Source organism: Geotrypetes seraphini, chromosome 4, assembly GCF_902459505.1.
Source record: "Geotrypetes seraphini chromosome 4, aGeoSer1.1, whole genome shotgun sequence".
Taxonomy (NCBI): Eukaryota; Metazoa; Chordata; class Amphibia; order Gymnophiona; family Dermophiidae; genus Geotrypetes; species Geotrypetes seraphini.
The window spans coordinates 212145942-212158896 of NC_047087.1; the positions used below are offsets into that span (position 1 = coordinate 212145942).

Genomic DNA, 12955 nt, shown 5'->3' on the forward strand with positions numbered 1-12955 from the left:
GCAACGGCAGCTGCGCAAGTTGGATGTCGGTCGGGTCCTCCGCGCTTATGTGCAGCGGACCCAGGACTTTCGGAGCTCCGAGCATCTCTTTGTCCTTCTGGCGGGTCCTCGTCGGGGGGCTGGCGCTTCTAAGGCTACTATTGCGCGCTGGATCAAGGAGACGATTGCTTCCGCTTATCTTCTGAGTTAGAAGCCGGTTCCGGAGTTTCTCAAGGCTCATTCTACTCGGGGTCAGGCGGCTTCTTGGGCTGAGTCGTCGCTCGTGCCTCCGGTGGATATTTGTAAGGCTGCGGTTTGGTCCTCCTTGCATTCATTTGTTAGACATTATCGGGTAGATGTTCAGGCGCGTCGGGACGCGGTGTTCGGTGAGCGTGTTCTGGTATCGGCCCTTCGGGGGTCCCGCCCGTGAGAGGGACTGCTTTGGTACGTCCCATTCGTAAAGATTAACCTCTACTGGTCTGGAGAGTGCTAAAGAAGGAGAAATTAGGTTCTTACCTGCTAATTTACTTTCTTTTAGCTTCTCCAGACCAGTAGAGGTCCCCACCCTGTCTGTTGTTGTTGTTGTTGGGGCTGTTTCGCGGGCAGTTTTTGTTTTTTGCTGCGGGTTCTAGTATTTTTCTAGGGCCGGGGAGAATTAAAGAACAGCGGCTGTGGCTCGGCTGGCTTAGCTGGCGAGCTGTGGGGACATTTTCCTTCGGGTATTTCTCCTCTGCATTTTCCAACAGCATTTGGGTATGTTATTTGTTACTCCTGTTCGGAGTATTGTTTTCTTTCTGTTTTCCAGTTCTTGGTTCTGCTTGGCTATTCGGCAGACTGAGGGAAATAGAGAAGGGAGGATAGTATATACTGTCCCAAAGTTTTGTTTTCAGTCTCCACCTGCTGGTCATGATTGGATATATACCCATTCGTAAAGATTAACCTCTACTGGTCTGGAGAAGCTAAAAGAAAGTAAATTAGCAGGTAAGAACCTAATTTCTCCATTTTGGGGGTAAAAATATGGCCAAAAATGGAGGTCTCAGCTTATATTCAGGTCAATGCCCACCCTCCCCCTTTCTAGATCTGTTGCAAGCCTCCGCTGGGCCTGCTGTAAGACCTGGTGGGCCAGTGGTAGGCCAGGACAGGAGGGATTCCTGCTGTCACCACCAACTCTAAAAGCATTTACTTCCGTCCCGCCTCCTCCGTGTACCTCTTGAATTCCCTGGTGGTCTAATGGTGGGCCGGGACAGGAGGGATCCCCCCATCTCCTGTTCCCCCAGACTGTAAAAATGTTTACTTCCCTCCTGCCTCCCCCTCATACATTTTGAATTCCCTGGTGGACTCACAGTGGGCCAGGACAGGAGGGATCCCTCACAACAATTTTTACCTCCTTCCCACCTCCCCTATGTACCTTTCAAATCCTTGGTAGTCCAATGGTGAACCAAGCAGGAGCGATCTACCCATGCTACTGCTCAGGGAAGAGCCCCTAGCTGAATGACTGCCTCGCGTTCCTGGCAGGACAGGAAGGGAGGGGGGTTGGGTGCAGAGCCAGGGAGGGAGTGGGGCTGGGTGCAGAGCCTGGCAGAGCACTTGAATATTAACTCTCCAGCTTATATTCGAGTCAGCCCTTTTTCCTCCTACCTTACCTTATATTTGGGACAGCTTATATTCAAGTATATACGGTAGCTTCTTGGACAGGGGGAGGAGCTCTCTACAGATAGTTTAGTTTTAACCAAATTTTAGCAAGATTGTCAGTCCCATATCACCACCAGGTCCTTCCCTATTGGTGACCTTTTCTCTGATTCATATAAGAAGTGAACCTTGAACTTTTTTTAATCATTCAAAGCAGAATATATTTTTAGGCCAAGTTATTTCCATATTTCCTGATAGTTCGGTTCACATCCCTGCTCAATTGAAGCAGAAACTAATTGTTTCTATAAAAAAATACAATAAATTGTGACAGTCCAACTTGATTCTCAAGTAATTCTGGGTATAATTGATGACATCTTGCTTATTCGATCATTAGAAAGTTTGTTTGTTTGGTCTTGTCAGCATCAAAGCATGGGAAAATATCTTTAACTATATTTCTTATTGTGCTATGGTTTATGATTACTTTTTTTTCTCAAGAATTGTGTTTTACTGTTATATTCCAAAATTAAATGCAAATTTAAAAAATAATCAATTTAAAAGGATAGATAGAACAATAAGTTCTAGAATAAAGAGCACTTCTAGACATAAATGACATGTTTTTCCAAAAACTAACCTATTCAGATGGATGTGGTCTAAATTTTAAGACAGCGGTGGAAGCTGTTTGATGTCTGTATTTTTAACATACAGAATTTAAAATGCTTGGAAGATGGTAGGTTGACAGCTCAGGAGCATCTATCTGCAAAGAGACATGGCATGGGCAGTAGCATTGCAGGCTTCTGTGTCACTATGAAACAACCCTTTCTCACCTTTATAGAAGAGAAGGGTAACTTGTTCTGTGTGATCTTTCAAAACTTGTCATGTCTGCTGAACTGAAGCTTAGTGCACAATATGCCATCTTGTGATGTCTCCTTTATAGATACTGAGCTGTGAGAATGAGAGAGGATACAAGTGGCACCTATATGTGTCTGCTCTGTGTGTGACTTACTACTACTATTTATTATTGCTATAGTGCTACCAAACACACACAGCACTGTACATTAAACATGTAAGAGACAGATGCAAGAGACCTGGTGATACAGCTCATGTGAAAAGTAATAGATATATTATTTATTGAGATTTGTTTATCGTTTTGGAGAAATTCAACCAAGGAATACTACTTAAATGATATAGAGAAAAATATCCTGAGTTGAAATCTGTTTTCTCAGTTGTGATATAGGGCCTGTTTTACAAACTGCATTAGTGGCTGCAGCGCGGTAACAGCCCCGAAGCCCATAGAGATTTAAAGGGCTTTGGGGCTGTTGCTGCGCGGCAGCCGCTAGCGCAGTTTTGTACAAAGGGATTCTCTGATGTAATAATTCTAGTGCAAAAGGCATATAAGTCTTGAATCAGTGAGTTATTCACCTCTATTTTCAAGTTGTGTAGAAAGCATCATCTACATTTTTTGGCTCTGCCTCCTACAGTCATGTGAAAAAATTAGGACACCCCATGAAATATTCAGTTTTTACTTAAGAAATGTTCATGATATGTTACATCTTTTTTATTTATCTCTGGAAAAGAAAGTGATGTAATTGTAGGTAAACAACAAAAAATTTCCTTGATTTACTCATGAAACAAAAGATAACCACAAAAATGTGTATTCTAACTGAGGAATAAATTAGGACACATTATACCACAGGTGTCAAACACAAGGCCCATGGGCCGAATCCAGCCCGCCTGTTTTATGTGGCCTGTGGTGCGATGTGGTGTTTTCATTGCTGCCCCCGGGTGTTTTGTCTTCTGGCTGGCTCCCTCATCCTCATTTCCGCAGTGCATACAAAGCCACGGGCAGTGGTTCCTCATGCGTCCCGCATCTCATCCAGAAGCATTCCCACTGATGTTGCGACATCAGAGAGCCGGCTTCCAATTCAGGCGCAGGATGCGCGTAGTAGCTGCTGCCTGCGACTTTGTGCACACTGCGGCAGTGAGGAGGAGGGAGCCGGCCAGAAGATAAAACACCCAGAGGCGGCAATGAAAACATAAGACACCCGCTGGAGGGAGGCACCTAGTTGAGGCACACAATGGAGGGAGGGAGAGGGGCGTGTTGGGACTCAAGAAAACGGGAGCACAAACTCAGACAAATGATAAAAGGAAGAGAGGGGGCATGAACTTGGGACATAGAATGAGAGAGCCATAGAATGGAAGGAGGAAGCCATGGAGTGGAAGGAGGGAGAGAATAAGGGAAAGAGATCCTGAGGTGAAGGAGGGAATAGAAAGGGAGAATTCGGTGTCTGAGAGAGAGAAAGAGAGATGGTGCACAAGAGGAGATGAAGAAAAAGGAGAATTGTTGGGCAGAGAGAGGGAGGGAGGGAGAGAGAATTATTGGACATGGTATTGGGAGAGGAGTGAGGTAGAGCAGTGGGCCCCAACCTTTAGACACCAAGGACTGCTTTTATAGAAGCAAATTTTTCCAGGGGGGATTTGGGGCAGGTTCGTAGGGCAGTTTTATACACAATATACATTACATTTCTAGCAAAAAAAAGAAAGACTTTTCTACCTTTGATGTTTCTGCTTTCCTCATTTTTTTGTCATTCTCTTCCTTCCATCCACTGTCTGCCTTCTCTCTGCCTCTTCCATATGGCATCTGCTTTGTTTCTATGCCTCTACCAAAAACTGCCTCTCCCTCCACCCCCACCCCCAATTGGTCTGGCAACTGCCCCAAAGCTTCTCCTCTGATGCAAGCTGCCCAGGCGGAAACAGGTAGTGCATCAGAGGAAAAGCTTTGGGGCAGTCGCGTGGGACTTGTGAGAATGTTGCTGCATCCAGACACTCGGAAACAGAAAACTCTGAAGTACACCTGCAAAGTTGAGCGGAAGAGATGCCCATTGCCGGCAGTTCTCTCGTGGCCCTGAGCAATAGAGCCTGTTCTGGATGCATACTCGGGCTCAGGGAGGTACTCTATATATTTTATCATGCCCAAAAAGGAATTGGGAGACTTGCGACCACATCTGCCCTTCGCCAGTCCTCCGGTACCACCAATAATGGTTAAGGTTTATTTCACCAGAAGAGTGGCTTCATCTTGGGCAGAGTCAAGAGCGGTACTGCCCGAGGAGATTTGCAGGGCAACTACGTGGTCCATTCTCCATACCATTATAAAGTTTTACAAAGTGGACATGGCAGCATGAAAAGATGTGGCTTTCGGTTCCTCAGTGCTAACCGCAGGCTCTTCTGTCCCGCCCTACACTCGATGGACAGTTTTGCTATGTCCCAGCCATAAGGAATCGGATGCTGTGTCCACAGGAAGAAAGGATTAGGTTCTTACCTGGATAATCCTCTTTCCTGTGGTTCAGCATATGATTCCTTCACCCCGACCTGTCAGATGTCAGTCAAGCCTTCGTTAGATCTCATGCTGATATGTGTTTTCAGCAGCTTGGCTTACGGCTGCCAAATAGGCAAAGAGAAGCCAGTAAGAGGACTGTTGAATACAGTCTCAGCTAGCTATTTTACAGAGCTGAACAAGTATTAGTGCAAGTTGCCAGGTAGGTGGTTTATTTAGTTACACCTTGTTTTTTGTTTGATGGCAATGGTTGTTTTCTTTGTTATGTTTATTCTTGCAGATCAAAGTCATATGGTCAGGGATTTCCCTGATCCCCTCCTTGTTATTGTTTTATATTATAGGAGTTATCACTTCCTTTATTCAAACTAGGAGAATGGGCACTGCCCTGGAAGACAAGGAGGTGGAGCTGTAAAAAATGGTTGATTTCTTCTGCAAAAAAAACTCAAGGGTGAAGGTGCATAACCCAGCCATAAGGAATCTTAAGCTGTTCTACAGGAAAGAGGAAAAACCTAATCCTCCCATAGCTGACACCTGAAGTCATACAGGCTATTGGGATGGTAGACTGCTGGGTATAGGGAGTTTTGGAGGGTTCATCATACATTATAAGAGGGTTATGGTGAGATGTGTACCTGACACCCTTTATGTGAAGGTCACAGCAGTACTCTCTAAGGTGCCCCACTGCTCTGCTAGCATGACTGTGTGACCATGGTAGTATAAATGGTTGCCCCCTCCTACATCCAAATGGCTTGGGTTTGGACTTTTTCAACTTGGATGTTTTTGTGGTCGAAAATGAACAAAAAAAGTTAGGCATCCTAAGATTGGACATCCTGTCGGCAAAGACGCCTAAATAGGTAATTTTCGAAAATAAAAAATGAGCATGTAGTGGTTTTGAAAATAGATGGTTTTGTCATCCAAATTTTGGATGCATTTCTCAGGACATCCAAATCAGACTTAGACGCACTATTGAAAATGGCCCTCCGCATATGCTAGAGGCCTGCATTAATTTTTTTCTTATGGGAGCCACTGTTGAAGACTAAGAAATAAGATTTTTGGAAATTACAATAATTATAAAGTGTTAAATTTACGCACAGTATTGCATAGCTTTATTTGTGGGGAAACTGGATGCATTTCAATATTTTTGTTTAAGTAATATTTGGACATCCAGAGAAGTAGAGGAAGAAAATTATGAGCTATTTCTGAAAATGGCTTGAACTAAATCCAAATAAATCCAAATAAATGAGTGCTGAAAAAGTTTCCTGATATACTTTTCATGATTGTCCTATAATTTGTGCATTATTTTTTTTCAGGTGGATTTTGCAAACCGTTTCGTTGGTGGTGGTGTCACCAGTGCAGGGCTGGTACAGGAAGAAATACATTTCCTAATCAATCCTGAATTGATTATATCTCGTCTCTTCACTGAAGTCCTGGATAGCAATGAATGTCTTATTATCACAGGTCAGTCTGTCCCAGTTATTTCTTTTTACTCTTGTTGAAAGGAAGGTGTTGTATAGAAGTTAAAAATGTTGGTCCTGTAAGATTTTGGTAAATGGAGTTAGACTTGACAAATATATGCAGGGGAGCTATAGCTCATACTGCAGAAAGTGGTGGTGATGGTGGCAATGTATTGCAGTAGGGACATTTGCTTAGTGTGTCTTCTTTTGCTTGACACATTAAACTAAGGTTCTCTCTCATGTATTAGCCTCTGAAATGACTTTGCTCTCTTGCTTGGCACTGTCTGTTTCTCTTATTAAGCACCATAAAGCCCTGTGAACAAAAATGTTATACAGATATTCTAGTTTCTAGTAATTATTTTATAGATCTGTCCTTCAGAAGAAATATAATCAATACTTGAAATAAGCTGGATGGTACTGCTGTTAAAAATAGTATTCCAACTGAAAGGATTTCTTTGTGATGTAAAAAAGTTTAGTAATCAAAAGCGATTTTTCTGAAATATTCATGAGTTGTGTGTTAAGTGTTTCTCTCCTGTCTGTTTTCCAAAAACCTTTGAATTTTATCATAGGGCTGTACCAAATATTCATATTCTATGATGATTCGGCCCTGAATAGTGCCCCAAATACATTTTTCATAATCAGCTAAATAGTGATTTAAATTTGAATACAAATAATTCAGGCTCTGCTGTGCTAAATCCTACTGAAATAAATACTTGATCTGATTTCACATTGCTTCTTTTATTATTTGTTATGTTAAAGCTCAATGATTGGCTCATTCGTATTTGGCCGAATAATTTTCATTATTCGTATTCAACCAAATAGTAAAATATGCTATTTAGTATAGCTCTACTTATAAGGAAGCACAGGGTTGTTGGCAAATGCTCATGGTATGGTATGGTATATTAAATAAAATAAAACTTGAAAACTTGGAGCTTAGCAGTGAGTAAGCAGGCCTGTAATACTGCATTAGTAGACTATACAGATGACATATACCAAGCACATCATAGAAACATAGAAACATGATGGCAGATAAAAGCCAAATGGCCCATCTAGTCTGCCCATCCGTAGTAACCATTATTTCTTTCTCTTTACGAGAGATCCCACGTGCCTATCCCAGGCCCTTTTGAATTCAGACACAGTCTCTGTCTCCACCACCTCTTCTGGGAGACTGTTCCATGCATCTACCACTCTTTCTGTAAAAAAGTATTTCCTTAGATTCCTTAGATAATCCGGAGCCTATCACCTCTTAACTTCATCCTAAGCCTACATAGCATCCAAGCTATGCCTATACACCCCTAACCGCCCCCTCCACTCCAAAGCATTACAAAGACTCAGAATTCCCGGAGGGAGATCCTTCCGAATGAGTATGGCGTACAAACGATCCTACAGCCATTTCCTGCCTGAGCAATGGAACCGACTACCCACACAGATCAGGTCACTAGACTCACTAATGACCTTCCACAGAGCAGTAAAGACCTTCCTCTTCCGCCAATCGGGCCATTAAAAACTGCTTCCTCAGTATACTTCTCCTAGTACTCTTCGCTTTGACCAGTCTGGTCTCTAGAATAAGCTCTGTTATTGTCTACTGTAACCTATTTGATGTCATGACTAGTCTGTTTTCAAACGATTGTGAATGTCTACTTGTAACCCGTTCTGAGCTTCTGGGAGAACGGGATAGAAATCGAAATGAATAAAAAATAAATAAGCCCTCTCATTGCAGAGTTTCCTTTCAAATTAAAGAGACTCGACTCATGCGCATTTACATTATGTAGGTATTTAAACGTCTGTATCATATCTCCCCTATCCCCCTTTCCTCCAAAGTATACAGATTGAGATCTTTAAGTCTGTCCCCATACGCCTTATGATGAAGACCACATACCATTTTAGTAGCTTTCCTCTGGACCGACTCCATCCTTTTTATATCTTTTTGAAGATTCAGCCTCCAGAATTGTACACAATATTCTAAATGAGGTCTCACCAAAGTCTTATATAGGGGCATCAATACCTCCTTTTTCCTACTAGTCATACTTCTCCCTATGCAACCTAACATCCTTCTAGCTTTCGCCGTCACCTTTTCAACCTGTTTGGCCACCTGAAGATCATCCACAATGGCAAATCACCCCACCTCAGAGTGTCCAATTTGTAAAGAGGTCTAGAGCAGTGGTTCCCAACCCTGTCCTGGAGGACCACCAGGCTAATTGGGTTTTTAGGATAACCCTAATGAATATGCATGGAGCAGATTTGCATGCCTCTCACTTCCATTATATGCAAATCTCTGTCATGCATATTCATTAGGGCTAGCCTGAAAACCCGATTGGCCTGGTGGTCCTCTAGGACAGGTTTGGGAACCACTGGTCTAGAGGGTCTCAAACATCTACTCAATTGCACACTGATTGTGTGTTTCAAGCTTTTAGTGGATGATGATATATCCTTATTTTCACCTCCTCCTTGATAACTTGTTTAACACTTAGTGTTGTTTCATAGTTCAATAAACCATTTCAAATAATATCACAACAGAAAGTATTTTCACTTATCTTTTAATATGCAGAATCGCTAGCCTTCCCCAACAGGACCCGTTTCGCCATATAAAGGCTAGCCCTAAGAAAGATAGGACGCTTGAGTTGAGCTCCTTACGAACCCTTGATAAAGCCTTTATATGGCGAAACGAGTCCCTTCGGGGCAGGCTAGTGATTCTGCATATTAAAAGATAAGTGAAAATACTTTCTGTTGTGATGTTATTTGAAATGGTTTATTGAACTATGAAACAATATTAAGTGTTAAACAAGACATCAAGGACAAGGTGAAAATAAGGGTCAAGGATGTATATTATTATCCACTAAAAGCTTGAAATACACAATCAGTGTGCAATTGAGTGAGTGTTTGAGACCCTCTAGACCTCTTTACAAATTGGACACTCTGAAGTGGGGTAATTTGACAATGTGGATGTTTACCTCACTTCATCATCTTCTGTACCTTGTTAGTATTCCACCTTAAGACCATCAAATACAATCACACCCTAGTCCCACTCTTCTGTCATGCACCTAAGCTCTTCACTCCCTAGTCTGTACCGTTCCCTCAGGTTTTTGCAGCCCAAATACATGACCTTGCATTTCTTAACATTAAATTTTAGCTGTCAAATTTTAGACCATTCTTCAAGCTTCGCCAGGTCATTCTTCATGTCATTCACACCATCCGATGTGTCTACTCTATTGCAGTTTTTGGTATCATTCGCATAGAGGCAACCCTTCAGCAATATCATTTATAAAAATGTTAAAAAGAACAGGCCCAAGAACAGAACCTTGAGGCACACCACTGGTAACATCCCTTTTCTCAGAGAGATCTCCATTGATCACTACCCTCTGTCGCTGTCCCTCAACCAGTTCTTGACCCAGCCTGTCACTTTGGGACCCATCCCGAGGGCACTCAGTTTATTTATTAGACGTATATGTGGAATACTATCAAAGGCTTTGCTAAAATCTAAATACATCACATTTAGCGCTTATATCCAATTCTATGGTCATCCGATTCTCTGGTTATCCAGAAACTTGACCATTCTCTGTTTTAAAAGTGTTTCCATTAATTTGCTTATTACATAAGTCAGACTTGCCGGCCTGTAATTCCCTACTCCTTCCTTCCTTCCACTTTTGTGGAGAAGGACCACATCTGCCCTTCGCCAGTTCTCCGGTACCACTCCTGACTCTAGAGACTTGTTGAAAAGGTCAGTCAGCGGAGCTACCAGAACTTCCCTAAGTTCCTTCAGCACCCTAAGATGTACACCATCCGGCCCCATTGCTTTGTCTACCTTTATTTTAGCTAGCTCCTCATGAACACAACCCTCTGAAAATCGATCAGGGTCTATTACTCCTCCAACCCTATTCACGTTTGTCTTCTGTGGTCCCACTCCCACTCCCAGCGCTTCAGCTGTGAACACAGAACAAAAATATCTGTTACACAAGTCGGCCTTTTCTTTATCAGCTTCTACATATTCCTCCCCTTCACCAGTCTCACAGTGCCACTTTTGCACTTTTTCCTATCACTAATATATCTAAAACATGTCTTGTCTCCCCGTTTTACCGTGTGAGCTATTTTTTCTTCCATTTGCATCTTTGCTTTCCTGACTACAAAACCAGCCTCTCTTAACTTTCCCAGATATTTATGCCTCTCTTCCTCTTTCTGCGATCTTTTGTAGTCTATGAAAGCTAACTTCTTATTCCTTACCTTCTCAGCTACTACTTTTGAGAACCAAAGTGGCCTTCTTTTCCTCTTAGTTTTACTTACTTGTGAGCTATTTTTTCTTCCATTTGCATCTTTGCTTTCCTGACTACAAAACCAGCCTCTCTTAACTTTCCCAGATATTTATGCCTCTCTTCCTCTTTCTGCGATCTTTTGTAGTCTATGAAAGCTAACTTCTTATTCCTCACCTTCTCAGCTACTACTTTTGAGAACCAAAGTGGCCTTCTTTTCCTCTTAGTTTTACTTACCTGTGAGCTATTTTTTCTTCCATTTGCATCTTTGCTTTCCTGACTACAAAACCAGCCTCTCTTAACTTTTCCAGATATTTATGCCTCTCTTCCTCTTTCTGCGATCTTTTGTAGTCTATGAAAGCTAACTTCTTATTCCTTACCTTCTCAGCTACTACTTTTGAGAACCAAAGTGGCCTTCTTTTCCTCTTAGTTTTACTTACCTGCCTCGCAAAAAGGTTTGTTGCCCTTACAATCGCTCCTTTCAGTTTTACTCAATGCATTTCCACTCCTTCCAGATGTTCCCATCCAGATACTAATTTCTTGACGTAAACCCCCATCTGAAAAAAGTTAGTTTTTTAAAAGTCTAGAACAGGGTTGCCCACACTTTTTGGTCTTGCGAGCTACTTTTAAAATGACCAAGTCAAAATGATCTACCAACAATAAAATTAAAAAAAACACAAAGCACACTGTACGCAGAGAAAATGTTAATTATCATTTATATTCTGGGTTTTTTTTCAAAGAGATCAAGGCTGATGACTTTATGCAATGTCACTTCAGTAACAACCATACAAAAATAGACAAATATACCCCCTCCCTTTTTACTAAACCGCAATAGCGGTTTTTAGCGCAGGGAGCTGTGCTGAATGCCCTGCGCTGCTCTTGATACTCATAGGCTCCCTGCACTAAAAACCACTATTGCGGTTTTGTAAAAGGGGGCCATAGTGCAAAATATAGACAGCAGATATAAATTCTCAAAATGGCCACATTTTGATCACTAAATTGAAAATAAAATCATTTTTCCTACCTTTGTTGTCTGGACATTATTCAAATCTTGTTGGTCCCAGGCTCTGGTTGTCTTCTGATAACTTGCTTGCCAGGGTCTCCTTTCTTCTTTCTCCGTGCTAATCATCCATCTTCTATCTCTGTCCTCCCCTTTCATTTCCCTTCCCTCCCCTGGAAGTCTGGCATCTTTCCTTTTTTTCATCTCCATCCACAGATCCACCTTTCTCAACTACCCTTTCAGTGAGCATCTCTCCCTCCTTCCCCACCACCCCAGGGTCCACCATCTCTCCCTTTCTTTTTCCAACTACCCTCCTATCCAGTATCTCTTCCCCCCCTCCACACCATCCCTTGTGTCCAACTTCTCTCCCTTTCTGTTCCTTCCCTCCCTAAATCCACCATCTCTCACCCACTCCTCTGTTTTTAGACCCATTATTTCTTCCCCCCCCAAAGTCCGGCATATTTACGTCTCTTTGAACCCCCCTTCCCTCCCTCCCTCCATATATTTCTACAGCAGGGCCCCCGAAGGCTTGCAACCCACCCCTTGAAGGCCTGCCTGTCCTCCTGAAGATCTGCACCCCCCAAAGGCCTGCACATTCCCCCCGGAAGACCTGCATGTTAGAAACATAGAAAAATGACGGCAGAAAAGGGCCAAAGCCCATCAAGTCTACCCACTCCAGTGACCCTTCCCCCATGAGTTTGCTCACCAACCTCCTGCCTTACCTCATTAGAGATCCCACATGAATATCCCATTTATTTTTGAAATCTGCCATGCTGTTGGCCTCAATCACCTGCCGTGGGAGTTCATTCCAATGATCGACCACCCTCTCAGTGAAGAAATACTTTCTGGAGTCCCCATGAAATTTCCCTCCCCTGATTTTCAGCGGATGCCCTCTGGTGGACGAAGGTCCTATAAGACGAAAGATATCCTCTTCCACCTCGATACGACCCGTGATATATTTAAATGTCTCAATCATGTCTCCTCTCTCTCTTCGTTCTTCAAGTGAGTACAGCTGCAATTTATTCAGCCTTACTTCATACAGAAGATCCTTGAGCCCCGAGACCATCCTGGTGGCCATCCGCTGAACTGACTCAACTCTCAGCACATCTTTCTGGTAATGTGGTCTCCAGAATTGAACACAATATTCCAAATGAGGTCTCACCATGGACCTGTACAGTGGCATTATGACCTCTGGCATCCTGCTGATAAAACCTCTACGGATACAACCCATCATTTGCCTTGCCTTGGAGGAAGCCTTTTCCACTTGATTGGCAGTTTTCATGTCATCACTAATGATTACTCCTAAATCCCGTTCTTCCGT

At 42.7% G+C, this 12955-nt stretch overlaps 1 protein-coding gene across 7 annotated transcripts in view; it reads left to right on the forward strand.

The window, feature by feature from the left end:
* PARG (poly(ADP-ribose) glycohydrolase) overlaps window positions 1-12955 on the forward strand; it is a 268960-nt gene that overhangs the window by 162459 nt on the left and 93546 nt on the right. For all 7 annotated transcript variants that reach the window (XM_033942315.1, XM_033942317.1, XM_033942312.1 and 4 more), the window contains one exon: window positions 6247-6394. In XM_033942315.1, the coding sequence (XP_033798206.1) occupies window positions 6247-6394 (148 nt within the window). The remainder of the gene's footprint in view (window positions 1-6246; window positions 6395-12955) is intronic.